The sequence below is a fragment of the Notolepis coatsorum genome (genome assembly GCF_963971535.1).
Source record: "Notolepis coatsorum genome assembly, chromosome: 2".
In the NCBI taxonomy this organism is placed as follows: domain Eukaryota; kingdom Metazoa; phylum Chordata; class Actinopteri; order Aulopiformes; family Paralepididae; genus Notolepis; species Notolepis coatsorum.
Genome location: NC_140166.1, coordinates 215,047,155 through 215,064,226, shown reverse-complemented (window position 1 = coordinate 215,064,226; position 17,072 = coordinate 215,047,155). Strand labels below are relative to the sequence as shown.

The window sequence follows — 17,072 nt, the reverse complement described above, 5'->3', positions numbered from 1 at the left end:
AGTGTAGCGTGTGGGAGGCCACACTATCTCTCCTTAGTTCCAACCCTCGCTGAGCAGGCGGCGCCCCGACCGAACTGTAGGGGTCGCTGTCCACAACGCCCAGGACCCACCCTTCAGCTTTCGCACCCCCTGATACAGCCAATTGTATCAGTGTGAGAGGCCAGCCAAGCTGATAGCAACGCCGGGAGCTGGATTCGAACAGGCGAATCCTAGTGTCTCCCGGTGTTGGTGACGAACGTAATCTCCGTGCGCCACCTGCCCCCCCCCCCCCCCCCCCCGGGAGTTTTCATTTTAAAATTGCAGTTTTGGTTTCAAGCCACACCTTACATTATTACCGCGCGGGTCAATTGGATTAAACATCAACTGGATTTCATAACCTGTGACTTCACCTACGTGAGCAGATATCGTGATATATATATGTGTATAAATATCGATATAGCTTTCGCTTCCTTTCCATATCGCCCAGCCCTAATCAGACCTGGGATCAGTGGCTATATTGTCCAAAGGCAACATTACAGTGGTACTTTGGTTTTGGCAGCTACCTCACAGGAGCAGACAGCTAACCCGATGCAAAATAGTTCATACAGCCTGGGTTACGACCGGAACCACGGTGAAACGTCCCGTTTCAGACATTCCTCCAACACACCGGCCGTCGACGTCCAAGCGGCGCGGGTTCACAGATCCTGGAGAGGTTCACGGATTCCTTTTCGCATTTCCTTGACGTCACAATTCCCCCTTCCATCTGCCATTGTGTGCCCGCCCCCCCAATTCATTCGGGGATCCCAAATGATGCAATTGAAAGCAATCTGTGCCATTTAAGACCCGGGAGAGGTCGGCGTTAGAACGCCTCCTCATAGTCACCGTCACACCCGTAATCTGAAGAGAGAGAGAGAGAGAGAGAGAGAGAGAGAGAGAGAGAGAGAGATAGAGAGAGAGAGAGAGACAGGCAGAGTGGTTACTTACGAGACAGGGTTCCTTGCAGGTTTCAACACGTTCAGTTTTAAGACTTTTTAAGACCACTTTGAATAGAATTTAATACCCATTTCGCGGCCGTACCGGCAAAAGGGTATTAAAGAAAAGTACTATGCGAGAAGTAATTCCATATGCATTGTTGAGAGGAAAACTGATAAGACTATTACTGTACCGCTTACCCTGCTGCCTGGACATGTCCCCCAAAACACATTTAAAACGAGATACAGAGAAGTATATCTATATCGCAACATAGAACCAACTTCCTAAGACCCATCAAACTCATATTTAATAACTTTTTAAGGCCTAAAATATATTTAAGAGCGGGGCGACAGTGGCTCAGGGGGGTAGAGCGGTCGTCTAGTAATCGGAGCCTTGCATGGTCGCCTCCGCTGTCTTGCGAGTGAATAAGATAAGATAAGATAAGATAAGATATTCCTTTATTGATCCCCTTGGGGAAATTCAGGGTGCATGTGAGGCACAGGTTGTAAAGCGATTTGGTTCAAAGCTGCTCTACAAATGCACCATTTAAGACCCAGTGGTAGCCCTGCTTAGAAGTGATTGTGACGTTGTTATGTACAGAGTTAACAAAGGCATGCTGTGACATTGTGATCGTGGTCCGTTTATTACTATGACCGTTGGTTGTTGCACGGACAGTCTCGGTTGATAAATAGATTAGTTGGTTTAATCGACAAATCTGTTACCATTTTTGTTTTTCCCCACCATGCAATCATGCAAACGGACCTCTTTAAAATACAGCACCAGAGACGTGCTCATCATTTTCTCAATTCATTGACTAAGAGGGACAGCCCTAATTAACACTGAAGGTGCCATTTATGATAACAAGTAGTAGAACTCTCTGGGTTTTAAACCCAGAATTGGGTTCTGCATGACAAACGGCCAGGGTGATTCAAAGTACACTTGAATAAAATGAGGGATAATTTAAAATGTAGGAACGTTTCTATCGGGGGAGGAGAGTTCAACGACTAAATTACATCTGGGCCACATTAGCATTCCTACTCCGGTGCCAACAGAGACGTTTGTATCATTTGTGCGACGAGGAGCTAGTGAGGAACAATACCCGACTGGAAATGTCAAATGTTAAAATGAGTCGCTTCAGCCTCCAATTCCAGACAACCTATTATTATTATGTTGGGAGTGTTGGTTCTCAAATTAGGGTCGAGAGTTGAAAACGTTTAGAGACGTTTAGGTTTGATTTGGTGCACAGGCTCATGTGTGAATTTAATATATTAATTGAAAGTACTCAACCTCTACCGTCTTTAACTATGAATGAACAAAACATTCTAATTTACCATCTTTAGATAATAAAGTTCTCAACCTCTACTGTCTTTAACTATGAATGAACACTCTAACTTACCATCTTTAGATAATAGTACTCAACCTCTACTGTCTTTAACTATGAATGAACACAATTCTAACTCACTATATTTAGATAAAGTACTCAGCCTCTACTGCCTTTAACTATGAATGAACACAACACTAACTTACCATCTTTAGATAATAAAGTACTCAGCCTCTACTGCCTTTAACTATGAATGAACACAACACTAACTCACTATATTTAGATAAAGTACTCAGCCTCTACTGCCTTTAACTATGAATGAACACAACACTAACTTACCATCTTTAGATAATAAAGTACTCAGCCTCTACTGCCTTTAACTATGAATGAACACAACACTAACTCACTATATTTAGATGAAGTACTCAGCCTCTACTGTCTTTAACTATGAACGAACACAACACTAACTTACCATCTCGAGATAATGAAAACAGTGTAAATGGAAGTTACATGGTTCTTCGTCAGATAAGAGGTACTAAACTGGCACTCTTGAGATGAGGGGGCCAGAACACAGGTCCCTGTGACCCACTTTAAGATAGAAACAGGCATTATTGTCCCAAAGGAAATCTCTCTTGGACACGTTTGACGCAGGGCGTGTAAAAATACCCGACACCGACATTTAGAAAAGGTGTCGCACTTTAGCAGCAAACCAACACTGTCCTATATCACGTTCCCATGTAAACACGTCATGTCATGTTACCCCACTTCTCAGGGATCTGCACTGGCTCCCCATCGGCGCTCACATCTGCTTCAAGGCCCTCGACCTGGCATATCGTGCAGCGAAGGGAACGGCTCCCGTCTACCTCCGGTCAATGGTCTCTAACTACACACCCTCAAGACAGGGCCCTACGCTCTGCATCTTCTGGCCGCCTCAGACCCGCTCCTATCTGAGCTCCGGGAGGGTCATCAAAGAGAAGCCGCATACAGTTAGGACAGCCGAAAACCCGACCAATCTTTCGCCGTCGACTAAAGACACACTTCAATCAATATAAAAAAATTAAAAATAAAAACAATAACCTTCTTACTGTCCTATACTATTCATGCACTCTTCCTACTATACTAATATGTCTTTACTACTATGCACTCAACACTGCAGCACCCAAGTTTCAGCACTGTGTGATGAACATCACTCAGCTGTAAGAGTTGTACCCTTCCTGCTGACTTATCGTACAGAAGTCGCTTTGGATAAAAGCGTCAGCTAAATGACAAAATCGAATGTGAACACAATGTCTCTTGACTAATGGGGATTCAGCTATTTTTAGCCATTGCAACAACGGTCTTGTAATTCAAAAAGACCTGGATATGATGTTTATCGGTTGATTTCACAGGTGCTACAGCTGAAATTAGGAAAATAATAACATCGTCAGTTTACAAGGGGTGATGCCAGTTCGGCGCGTGTTGATTTCAACGAGAGAGACTGGCATTTAATCCCCTCTCGCCGGACAGCAACGTCAGTTCTGTTGCCATAGTAACGTCGGAGAGCCAAAAAGGGAAATATTGTGCTCTTATGTCATGCTCAAATTGAGATTAGAAATCCCATTGGGAATCCCAACCTGAGCATGACATAAGAGAGCACAACGACCACCGTGTGAATAATGGTCCGTTGCACGTCTTCCAACATGGCGTTCTGGGGCTCGAACCTGCCGCTTAATGAGTACCGGTTTCTAAAAGGTGACCTGAACTCACCGTTGCTGCTGCCCATCAGCTCCATGGCACTGAAGCAGGGCTCCTCTTCCTCCTCCTCCTCCTCCTCAGCCACCTCGTCGTACACCACAGGCCCGCTCTCCACCAGGACAGAGATGGGAGGGGCGCCGGCTGGCGTGGGCAGGGGGTTGCCGTTGACGATCTGGTGAAAACAAGAAAAAACAGAATTATTATTATTATACAGGTCACTTGTATTATCTGTATGTGTGTGGGTGTTCTTTTGTTATTATTATTATTATTATCTGTATGTGTGTGGGTGTTCTTTTGTTATTATTATTATTATTATCTGTATGTGTGTGGGTGTTCTTTTGTTATTATTATTATTATTATTATTATTATTATTATCTGTATGTGTGTGGGTGTTCTTTTGTTATTATTATTATCTGTATGTGTGTGGGTGTTCTTTTGTTATTATTATTATCTGTATGTGTGTGGGTGTTCTTTTGTTATTATTATTATCTGTATGTGTGTGGGTGTTCTTTTGTTATTATTATTATCTGTATGTGTGTGGGTGTTCTTTTGTTATTATTATTATCTGTATGTGTGTGGGTGTTCTTTTGTTATTATTATTATCTGTATGTGTGTGGGTGTTCTTTTGTTATTATTATTATGCAGGTCATATGTGGATTGTGTGCATGTGTGTGTGTGTGTGTTTGTGTGTGTTTTTAATATTTCTGCTGCTGTGTGACATGGAATTTCCCCGGGGAAATCGATAAGAATATATCTCATCGATGGCTCAGCAACACTGATGACAGCGTGGAGCTCCAGCGGAAGCAAACGACAGCGTTCATCTTACAGCCTCAGCGCTCGGCATGTGAATGAGACGCACTTTTATGTTTTGCACACAGAATGTTGCACAGAATAATGGTCGGAGGACTCACTCTCAATTCAGAACATGAAGTTGAAACGGCAATTAATTTACCGTTAATAAAACACTCAATGGTTGAGAGACTTGGTATAACTTTGACAGAACCTGAAATAATAATATGAGATATTGTTAATTGCAAAAGATGTGCAACGGATGTGTTCCGTGTCTACATCCTCTATATTGACTTTAACAGAGGAACCAATAACGGAAGGTCAACGGTTCACTTTATTATTTATTTATTTTAAATAGTAATAATGAATGAATGAATAAATAATAATAAAAAGGGGGGAAAAGCAGGTTCCACAGAGGACCGGGAAGGTGGTGCATTTATGATGGATATAGTTGTATGATGGAGAGATACTGTATTTGTATGGAGAGATATTGTATTTGTATGATGGAGAGATACTGTATTTGTATGATGGATATATTGTATTTGTGATGGAGAGATACTGTATTTGTAATGGAGAGATACTGTATTTGTGATGATATACTGTATTTGTGATGGAGCGATACTGTATTTGTGATGATATACTGTATTTGTGATGCAGAGATACTGTATTTGTATGATGTATATATTGTATTTGTAATGGAGAGATACTGTATTTGTGATGATACTGTATTTGTGATGCAGATATACTGTATTTGTGATGCAGATACTGTATTTGTGATGATATACTGTATTTGTGATGCAGATACTGTATTTGTGATGATATACTGTATTTGTGATGCAGAGATACTGTATTTGTGTGATGTTCTCTACTTCTATCTCTGACCCTCTCTTCTTTCATTTCATCCCCCCCTCTGCTTTCATCCCTCCCTCCCTCCCTCCCTGCCCGACCCCCTGCAGAGTGACCTCGTGGGCAGGAAGTGGCACAACACGTTAATTAGTGATGAAAAGCAGAAGAAATAAAGAAAGTACAAGCAGCATGTAAACACAGTGTTGCTGTTCAGTAACGATGAGAAGGTGTTGAACAGGTCAGATTAACCCTTTCAGTGTGGACCATCAACACCAGTGTGGTTAGTAGAAGTGTGACTAAGCATGTTGTCACAATGGCTGCTTGCCACTGAAAGTCAACAGACCTTTTCAAACTTAACAAAAACATTCTGAACGGTATGAAGTGCATTTCCTGTTACACTGTTAATGTACACTAATATCAACAGCTGACAGGAAATAAACGTGGGTCCAAGCTGTCCCCTAGCAACAGAATTCTACTGAAAAAGTCTATAGGGTGGTACCCCAAGCTGTCCCTTGCAAAGGTAAGACAGAGGCAGTATTATTGGGCTCCAAGCTCAGGAAAGCACGGGAGTTCAATATCCAGTTAGGGTCTGAAACCCTAAAACAGATAAAAACAGTGAAGTATCTAGGCTGCATGTTAGACCGGAGTCTAGCTGGAGAGGCTATGGCCTCCCAAGTACTGGGCAAAGTCAACGCCCGCACCAGGTACCCAGCTAGGAAAGCCAACCTCCTTGGCAGAGATAGTCTCAGGCTTTAGTGATGCACCGATGTGAAAATTGTGGCCGATACCGATAACCGATATTAATATTGCTGTTCTGGCCGATACCGATATTTACCGATGTCGATATCTCTGTATAGAAAACACTTTTTTTTGATAATCAAATAAAGAGCTATTTTCCAAAACGCATTTTTTTTGTTTTTCTTTACTTTTGTAACTTATTTTCAGAAATGACAGATATTTTTAAACTATTTAAGGCCAAAACATGTAAAAAGAAAAGAAAATAGATAAAAAACCAAAAAAATAAAAAGATTATATATATATTTTTTTATCAGCGGATATAGGCCCTATCTTGAAATCAGACCGATACCGATGTGTAAAAAAAAACTGCCATATCGGCCGATACTATATCGGCGGCCGATATATCGTGCATCACTACTCAGGCTACTAGCAAAATAGCCTAGTACTCTGCCACTTTGATTATGGTAGCGTGTCTTGGTTCGATGGCCTGACAGGGACCATAAAAAATAAGCTTCAGGTTTCCCAAAATAAGCTGGTAAGGATGGTAATGGTTCTTGGCCCCTGCACCCACATAGGGAGGAGTCACTTCCAGGAGCTAGACTGGCTTCCTGTGGAGGTCAGAGTTACCCAGCTCAGACTGAACAATAGTGCACAATATTATCAACCAAAGGTCCCTTAGATACCTTCAGAACTACTTCAACCCGGTCAATGAATCCCACAACCACAGAACTAGAGCAAGCATACTGTAGCAAACCTGAAGCCTTCTTTCCGTTCCAAACTAGGCCAGAGCTCCCTTGCTTTCTCTGAAGCCCTAGATTGGAACAAGCTGCCTATCCCCATCAAACAGAGCTCGTGCCTCCACAGCTTCAAGAGAAACGTCAGGAAGTGGCTCATGGACAGAGTAGAGGAATAGCCCGCTATACTAAGAATGGGATTCCAACCGTTTTTAGTTATTGTGTTATATACAATTTTAGTTATAAGTTAGTTTTCTAATGCTTTAAAATGTATGTGTTTCGTGTCAGTCGTGTTTGTTTTTGCATAGCCCTGGGACCATGACGGAAATAAGGGTCTTACTCTCTCATGGTATCCTTTGGATTCTTGTTGTGTTTTTAATCCATAAATAAAATCAATCAATCACAGCCTGCGTTTTCATAGGACCATTATTTGTTAACCCTTTGTTAACAGGTTTGTTGGAATGCTTGCTCACAATATCTTAGGAATTCTACCGCTCGACGTAGATGGCGTCATAGCGTTGCTATGGGAACAGCTTGAATCCCCGTTTATTTTGATATCAGCAAACACTTGAGGCAGTAATCGGAAGGTTGCCGGTTTGATTCCCGCTCCTCCCGGGCAGCGTGTCGAAGAGTCCTCGAGCAACACGCATAACCCCCGACGAGCAGGTCGGCACCTGGGCGGTCGCCTCTGCTGCCGGTGTGTGTGTGAGTGAGTGGGTGAATGTGAGGCATAAGTTGTAAAGCACTTTGGATAAAAGCTGTTATATAAAATGCAGTCAATTAAATAAACCTGGGTCATTTTAAAACATGGGTTTTGTTGTAAATTGAAATAATCTATAACTTTTTCCATCATCATCAGAACGCTCTCAAGGATTAAGATAGTCCTAGGGGAGGGGGGGGGGTACAGGTATGGGCATGGTAATAGAAGACATAAATACAGGTATAGGCAGAGTAAACAATATAATTAACTCTGAATATATGCATCTGAGCAAGTAGGCAGTGTGATCAAAGGTGCAGGTGAGGGTCTCTATGTCCTATCAGCTATATAATACATTACAATAAATATGGTTACAATCAACACTAGAATCTAAATATATACCATGAGTAAGTAAAGTGTAAACAGTATACACAGGTGCAGTATGCATAAGGTACCCTAACTGGCGTGACATACGCCATTCGTTATAAATTGTAGTCCATGCAGTTTCGGTGGTTCTGTTGATTGTGTTGTCGTTTGTGAGATCGTACACCTTGAGAAAGTTAAAAGTGCATCTTGAGGTGCCGGGCGGGGAACGCAGTTCACTTCAGGGAACGGTTCACTTCAGGGAACACCACGAGCAGAAGCAGCTCTGAACGCAGTTCACTTCAGGGAACACAGAGAACCAAGCGTCCTGGCTGAGCGACGGCCAAAACAAACGCACATCTCTTTTCACTGCTCTGCTCCTTCACAGGAATGAAAAGGCAACATTACGTAACATGAATTCCAAGCGAGCAGGGGTCTCAGCCAATGACGGGGCCCCGCAGAGGGGGGAGGCGCACGTGGGGGGGCGGGAAGGGGGGGGGGGGCGTGCAGGGTTGGGTGGTTGCTTAGTAACAAGCCTTGTTGACCCAGCCCCTCGTGGCAATGTTTTCTTCCTGGTTGAGAGCCTGAGCTGCCTCATTCACAGTTGCCAACGCCGCATGAGAGAGAGGTAGGTAGGGGAGAGAGAGAAAGAGAGGCAGGGAGAGAGAGGTAAGGAGTGGAGAGAGAGAGAAAAAGAGAGGCAGGGAGGGGAGAGAGAGAGACAGAGAGGTAAGGAGGGGAGAGAGAGAGGCAGGGAGGGGAAAGAGAGAGAGGTAAAGAGGGGAGAGAGATAAAGAGGTAGGTAGGGGAGAGAGAGAGAGAGAGAGAGAGAGAGAGAGAGAGAGGCAGGGAGGGGAGAGAGAGAGGTAAGGAGGGGAGAGAGAGAGGAATAGAGAAAAGCATAGAGGAAACCAGACACAGTGACAGGGTTCCCGCCAGTTGAACGGCCGGCAGGATATGATGTCGCTGTGAAACCTTTTGTTGCCAGCAATCAGTCACCACCCCCTCTGCACTTAGTCGTCAGTCTGTTTTCCTAGCCTGTTCCACTTCCTAGCCGCTACAGTAGTAGTTATTAGAGTAATAGTATTATCTGTGTGTTTCCCTAGCCGCTACACAGTAGGAGTTATTAGAGTAATAGTATTCGCTGTGTGTCTTCCTAGTGTAGCCTAAAGCCCCACCTGTCATCTTGTCTCTGCTCAGTAGCAATAAATGTAATCTTGTAATCTGTGTCCTGCGTTTTGCGGTCTGTACCCTCATTCCTTGTTGTCGCACCATGGGAGCTCTCATCCAGAGACCTTTCAAAGAGAGACTAGCCAACTCCTTCTCACTTCCTGAATCACGTGGCTTACACAAGGCATGGTATTGTCCGACTTACTGCCCCCCCCCCCCCTTTCTTTACCATTAAAATGTAGGTAAATATTGTCTAACGAGTTGAAGGTGTTCTGAACATGTTCTTCTGACCCAGTCAGGGGACGCCGGGAACCATTTATCCCATCGGCGTAATGAATCATCTTTATTATATTCAGTGTCTTTGTACAACAACCAAACATAATGGCAGACAGGGTGGCGGGACCCAGAATGCTGTTATGGTTTAAAATGGACTGCATATTATAACAGCTTTTATCCAAATCGCTTTACAACTTCGATATTAATTAATTTCCAAACGTATTGTATTTCACCTAAATGTCACCTAACTTAATCGATGCTTGTAATAACTGCTGCTACTAACTACTAGTAAGCGCCCTGCTACGAGGGCCATTTCATGTATGCATGAGGAGACATAATAATGATGATCTAGCGTTGATTTCAGGATGATTAGATAGAAAAATTACAACGTGATAAGTGTATTCCACTAAATTTTTCTGGAATTACTCAATCACTCAAACTATACTCATATTCAAAACGGTATAAAACGGAAATGTACGGATGAAAAAACAATCCGTTTTTTGCATGTTGACCAGAAGCAACTCACTGACAGTCGACGGCGTTATTAGATCCATAGCTATAATATAAAATATAGTTTTAGGACTCGCAAGTTTGGCATTCTAAAACTATATCCATTGAATAACGAATACCGGTAATGCCCCCTGCTGCTGGCGTCCAATGTGTTAAAGACAGGAACAGCCTACAGTATATTGTGAAAGTGTGCTCCAAAATAATTGGAGTAAAACAGATACCCATGTTCTCTCTGGATGGACCAGGTGGTCAAGAAGGGGACGAGCATCACAAATCAACCTCTCCACGCTCTGTCTCAGCGGTTTTCGCTGTTGCCTTCTGGCGGCCGTTATGACGTTCCACCAAGTAGGACCAACCGTTACGCCAAATATTTTGTCCCCTCGGCTATCAGACTTTTAAACAAAGACGGTAGTCATTTTAAGTAGCCTTTTACACTTGGTTGTCTGTTTTTACTTTAACTTTTACTGGATTGTGTATTGCATGGAATGTTGTTGTTGCCGTGCTGTCATTGAGATGTTTTTGTTACTCGTGAAGCTACAATATGAATTGCCCCACGCGGGATCAATAAAGTTGTCTGAATCTGAATGTGTATGTATGTATGTATGTATGTATGTATGTATGTATGTATGTATGTATGTATGTATGTGTGTGTGTGTGTGTGTGTGTGTGTGTGTGCGTGCGTGCGTGCGTATGTATGTATGTATGTATGTATGTATGTATGTATGTGTATGTATGTATGTATGTATGTATGTATGTATGTATGTATGTATGTATGTGTGTGTGTGTGTGACAGAGGCTCGGTGCAGACATGCAGGTAAATGAAGCAGCTCACCTGGTCCAGAGCGAGTTTCTTAGCAGGCTGTCCTGTGATGAAGGGCCTTAACCTGCCAGACAAACAACAAAACACAATGAGCGCTGAGCACAACATGTACATATGACCTGGCGGGTTCAAACCACCACCGCCACAACCTTTGTTACGCATCAAGTCATGTAAACCTTTCATTTATATACCGTGTGTTTCATACATGAGGGAACACTAAGCACTTCGTGGCACTCTTTTCACTGCCTCGCCTGCTTCTGGTGGAAAACGCAGACACCGTTCCTGTTGATCACGACTGTATTTGGCCTGTTGTAAAAGCTCTCTGCAGAACGCCCTAGATTGTTTGACACCTTTGTTTACTTTCCAACACTGGCCGCCATTGAGTGTCACGTTTAATCCCCTTTCAGGCTCCTTCATTCTTACCTGTGGTATTTACCATTCAGCTGTAGGATACTTCCATTTCCATTTATTGTCATTTAGCTGACGCGACTTAGGCCAAAGCGACTTACATGTTCTGTACAACAAGTCAGCAGGAAGGGTACAACTCTGGCAGCTAAGGGTCAGTAACATTGTTGGTCAAACAGTGTTGAACTTTGAGTGCTCCAGTCTTAAGAGTGCATATTAGCATAGTAGGTAGTAATATAGTCAAGATAGATTCCTTAGTAGCAGAGTATGAGAATGGGATCAGCCGTCTCCTCGTTTATGGCCCGCGATTTAAACAGGTTATTACCTTGGATGTCAGAATCATCAGCAATTTGTTGCATCGTTAACTAACTAACGTTTGATATATTGGTTGATTAGAAGCTTGTATATTTTTCATTATCATTTACATCTCTCCCATAGGCTTCAATAAATGGTAATTGGTGCATTTATATAGTGCTTATTCAAAGCACTTTACAATTTGTTCCCGACATTCACCCGTTCACACACCGACGACGGGGGCGACCATGCAAGGTGCCAACCTGCTCAATGGGGAGCAGTTAGGGGTTAAGTGTCTTGCTCAAGGACACTTCACGCTGCCCGGGAGGAATGGGAATTGAACCGGGAACCTTCCACCGGATTACCAGACGGCCGCTCTACCCCCTGAGCCGATGTCGCCCCCTCAATAGAATTGACACGGAAGTCTGGCAGCGAGCAGAGCGTAAGTGCGCCGGTATTCTGACGCGATTCCTTCCTTTTATGGTTTCCTTGCCTAGACCATGAAAATAACATATTGCAATTCATAACGCTAAGGGTTTAGTACGTGTCATATTTAAATCGATAGAACGCCCAGAAGTCCAATTCTATTCATGGGACTTGAGTCGTTTAGCCGGCGCAGCGTAAAACGACCGCCGGTAGAACGCTCTACGCTGAAACAGAACAGAGATGCCACACACACACACACACATATATATACACACACACACACATATATATATATATATACACACACACACACACCAGCATCTGTACCGGTGAGCACATCTCTAATGGGGTGAGGTAAAAGAGGGGTCCAAAATCAATACGGATGACATAATCAATACGGTATGACGTAGTCGGGTTGTAAAGTACAGTATAACCTAAGAAATACTGTAGCTCGTAATTATTGGCAGCGGTTTCTCCGCCGGCCACAAGACGGCTGGACTGTAGATCACGCTGCTCTGCACCGAGACATGAGACTAAACAGAGAGACAGAGAGAGGGTGAGTCTGACCTGCTGCAGAGAGAGAGAGAGAGAGAGACAGACAGAGAGACAGAGAGAGAGACAGAGAGAGGGTGAGTCTGACCTGCTACACAGAGAGACAGACAGACAGACAGACAGACAGACAGACAGGGAGACAGACAGAGAGGGAGACAGAGAGAGAGACAGGGACACAGACAGACAGACATACAGACAGACAGGAAGACAGACAGACAGACAGGGAGACAGACAGACAGACAGGGAGACAAACAGACAGGGAGACAGATGGACAGAGAGACAGACAGAGAGAGAGACAGACAGACAGACAGACAGACAGACAGACAGACAGACAGACAGACAGACAGACAGACAGACAGACAGAGAGAGACACAGAAAGTGTGAGTCTGAACTGCTTCACAAACAGACAGAGAGACAGACAGACAGACAGAGAGAGACATACAGACAGGCAGGGAGACAGACAGAAAGAAAGAAAGACAGACAGAAAGTGCGAGTCTGAACTGCTTCACAGTAGGACGGAGAAAGATGTGGTAAGATCGTTAATTCCTGAGGAGGATCTATTTACCAGCGGATGAAATTAGCATCGTTCCCGCAGGCTCCCAGCCCCCCCCCCCCCCCCCCCCCCCTTGCCCACCCGACAGAGAGAGAGAGAGAAAGAGAGAACAGAGAGAGAGAGCTGTGGGGTCCCTAAGGGCTTACTGTAAGTGCCCAACTCTCAGTGTTAAGAGCGAAGAGAGAGAGGGAGGGAGAGCTTTTAATTAATCTGCTTTAGCCTGGGAAGAGGGGGAGGGGGGAGAGGAGAGGGAGAGAGAGCGGGAGAGAGTGCGAGAGAGAGAAGGAGAGAGAGAGCAAGAGAGGAAGAGAGAGAGAGGAAGGGGGAGAGAGAGGGAGAGGGAGAGAGAGAGAGAGAGAGAGAGAGAGAGAGAGAGAGAGAGGGGGAGAGAGGGGGAAGATGTGCTACAGTGAGCATAGCATCATCACTCCCCTCTGTCGGAGCTCATTAGAGGACCAGCCAGGCGGCCGGGCAGAACACGTCCTGCTGAGAGAGCTGTACAGAGACCAGGAGGACCAGCCTGCTGCGTGGGGTACTGTGTAGGCAGACTGGTACTGTGTGGTACTGTGTAGGCAGACTGGTACTGTGTGGTACTGTGTAGGCAGACTGGTACTGTGTGGTACTGTGTAGGCAGACTGGTACTGTGTAGGCAGACTGGTACTGTGTGGTACTGTGTGGGCAGACTGGTACTGTGTGGTACTGTGTAGGCAGACTGGTACTGTGTAGGCAGACTGGTACTGTGTAGGCAGACTGGTACTGTGTGGTACTGTGTGGGCAGACTGGTACTGTGTGGTACTGTGTAGGCAGACTGGTACTGTGTAGGCAGACTGGTACTGTGTGGTACTGTGTGGGCAGACTGGTACTGTGTGGTACTGTGTGGGCAGACTGGTACTGTGTAGGCAGACTGCTGCGTGCGGTAGATAGACTGACCAGCAGGCAGACTGGTGCGTCTGTACGTTCATTTCACGTACATACACACAAGACATATAGTGAAATGAAGTTGGCCATGTCCGCTTCGATTGTGCAAAAAATTCAAATAATAGAATAGATAAAAAAAGACATGATAAAAGTACTAAGATAAAATACAATACAATGCTAAGCTTACGAATGAAAAAGGTAATGAGTCCTATGTACACTACTATGCAATATACGGTTATACTATATGTCACTATGCTACACTATACAAAAACATCCAGAAGTTGGGGGGTGGAGAGAGAGAAAGAGAGGGAGGAAAGGGAAGGAGGGAGGAAAGTTGGGGGGTGGAGAGAGAGAGAGAAAGAGAGGGAGGAAAGGTAAGGAGGGAGGGAAGGAGGGGTGGAGATAGAGAGTGAGAGAGGGAGGGGGGAAGGTAAGGAGGGAGGAAAGTTGGGGGGGTGGAGAGAGAGACCCTGGCTAGGGCTGGGCGATAAAACGATAATTATTGCGATATATTTTAGTAATCGAAATCGATTGATAATTTAAAAAAATAATAAAAAAAGAAAACGATTTTTTTTGTTTGTGACCTGCAACAGGGCAGTTTTAAAACCAGAGACAGTGGACAAACTTGTCTTTCCTGCAACTTAAAGTAATGGCTTTGCCTGTCCAAATGACAATACTGACCAAATTGAGATTTATTTTTCTCTTGTCCATTTATTTTGTTTGCCTTCTAATTTAAAATACAGTTTGAAACCGTCTGTAGGCTATGTGTGCTAGCAGAGCTAGTCTCCAGTCGTGAGTCACGGTGCACACAGTGTTTGTCCACCAAAAAAGCGGCAAAAGATAGAAAAGAAACTAGCAGAGCCAGAACTGTTCAACTCCCCTGGTGCCACAGCCAGCAGAGAAGCCCGTTTACTTTCAAACCAGCTGCAGCCTGAGAACTGGGGTGTGAGGGGCTGTAACACTAAAGATGGCGGCAACGACAAAGAATTGCTGCAAAATAAACATACATCTGTTGTTTAAAAATATACATAAAATATTTGTATACTAATAATTATAGATATCGAGTGATATGATATCGATATCGTGATATCATTTTTGGCCATATCACCCAGCCCTAACCCTGGCATGTCTGATCGAGACCACAAGATGTGGGCAGCGAGAGGGAGATAGGAAGGAGAGAGACGGAGAGAGCAAGAGTGAGAGAGACAGACACAGAGAGAGAGACAGACAAAGACACAGACAGACAGACAGACAGACAGACAGACACTGGCTGGTTTTAATACTGGCTTTGGCAATGTAAACATAATGTTTCCCATGTCGATAAAGCCCCCTTGAATTGAAATGAATCTAATTGAATTGAGAGGGACAAGGAGAGAGAGAGAGAGAGAAAGAGAGAGAGAGAGAGAGAGAGAGAGAGACAGAGATAGAGAGAAACAGAGAGAGAGAGAGAAACAGAGGAGACTGAGAGAGAGACAGAGAGGAGAGAGAACGAGATGGAAACAGAGAGAGAGAAACAGAGGAGATGGAGAGAGAGACAGAGAGGAGAGAGAGACCGAGAGATGGAAAGGAGAGAGAGAGAGAGAGAGAGAGAGAGAGACCGATGTGTTTCTCAGCTCCAGTCCTTCTTCATCATGCCTCCTGCTGAAGGCTGGAGAACAGTAGCTGTCGACTGAAGCCAGAGGCTCCATGAACAGAGCCGTCTGACGGAGTCCACCGTGGCCACGAATGAAGTGCTGAGACACGGCCGACAGACCGGCGGGCCAACTGGCATCATCCAGCCCCTCTTCCACCAGAACAAATCATCCTCCAGCACCTCTTCTTCCACCAGAACAAATCATCATCCAGACCAGCAGCTCTTCCACCAGAACAAATCATCCTCCAGCACCTCCTCTTCCACCAGAACAGATCATCCTCCAAGCACCTCTTCCACCAGAACAAATCATCATCCAAGCACCTCTTCCACCAGAACAAATCATCCTCCAGCACCTCTTCCACCAGAACAAATCATCATCCAAGCACCTCTTCCACCAGAACAAATCATCCTCCAGCACCTCTTCCACCAGAACAAATCATCATCCAGCCCCTCTTCCACCAGAACAAATCATCCTCCAGCACCTCTTCCACCAGAACAAATCATCATCCAGCCCCTCTTCCACCAGAACAAATCATCCTCCAGCACCTCTTCCACCAGAACAAATCATCATCACAGTTTTCTCACAATGACACACAATGACTCAGACACAGATTACAGTCAGGACTACATTTCAGTTACGTTGCGGTAAATAATAATATAATCGTCGCGGCTCGTTGATGAAGTCATTTATTTCCTCGTACAATAATAATCTGTTCGATAACATGACCAGAAGGGAGGAGGGAGGAGAGAGAGGTGAAATAATATGCAAATTGGATCGGAACGGGAATTAGTTATATGAGGAGCGATGATATAAATAAATGATGATAATAATCTCAGCTTCAAACTCAATTTTACAGCCTTGGACTGGAATCTCCCAGGCGAAGCCCCCCCCCCCCCCCACCTTCTGCTCACAATCAAATCATGCATAATCACCAAGACCCACACACAGACGCACGCACACAGACTGTTGTGCCCACTCTCATTTTCTCATGTACAGTACACACACACACACAGACACACACAATAATGGTATTCACTCACACACACACAAACACACACGGTACAAAACAATGCAGACATAAAGGCAAGCCATGCACGAAACACAGACACAAGAACAATACACAAGCAACAACACACATAGAAACAAGCAATACAGACACTCACACAAACATAAAAGCGCACGCACACACACGTGTGTGCACACTCTCTCCCCATCATACATATTTTCTCTTTCTCATCACCTCTCTCTCTCTCTCTCTCTCTCTCTCTCTCTCTCTCTCTCTCTCTCTCTCTCTCTCTCTCTCTCTCTCTCTCTCTCTCTCTCTCTCTCTCTCTCTCTCTC

The 17,072-nt window shown here is 44.4% G+C and overlaps 1 protein-coding gene across 1 annotated transcript in view; it reads right to left on the bottom strand.

Annotated features, from left to right (window-relative positions):
- Positions 1–281: 281 nt before the first annotated feature.
- The window catches only part of brf1a (BRF1 general transcription factor IIIB subunit a), a 182,562-nt gene continuing 165,771 nt past the window's right edge, over positions 282–17,072 (bottom strand). The window contains exons 17-19 of the mRNA XM_084308841.1: positions 10,962–11,013; positions 4,019–4,178; positions 282–876 (exon numbers count right to left, since the gene is read on the bottom strand). Of these exons, the coding sequence (XP_084164967.1) occupies positions 839–876; positions 4,019–4,178; positions 10,962–11,013 (250 nt within the window). The 3' untranslated portion in view covers positions 282–838. The remainder of the gene's footprint in view (positions 877–4,018; positions 4,179–10,961; positions 11,014–17,072) is intronic.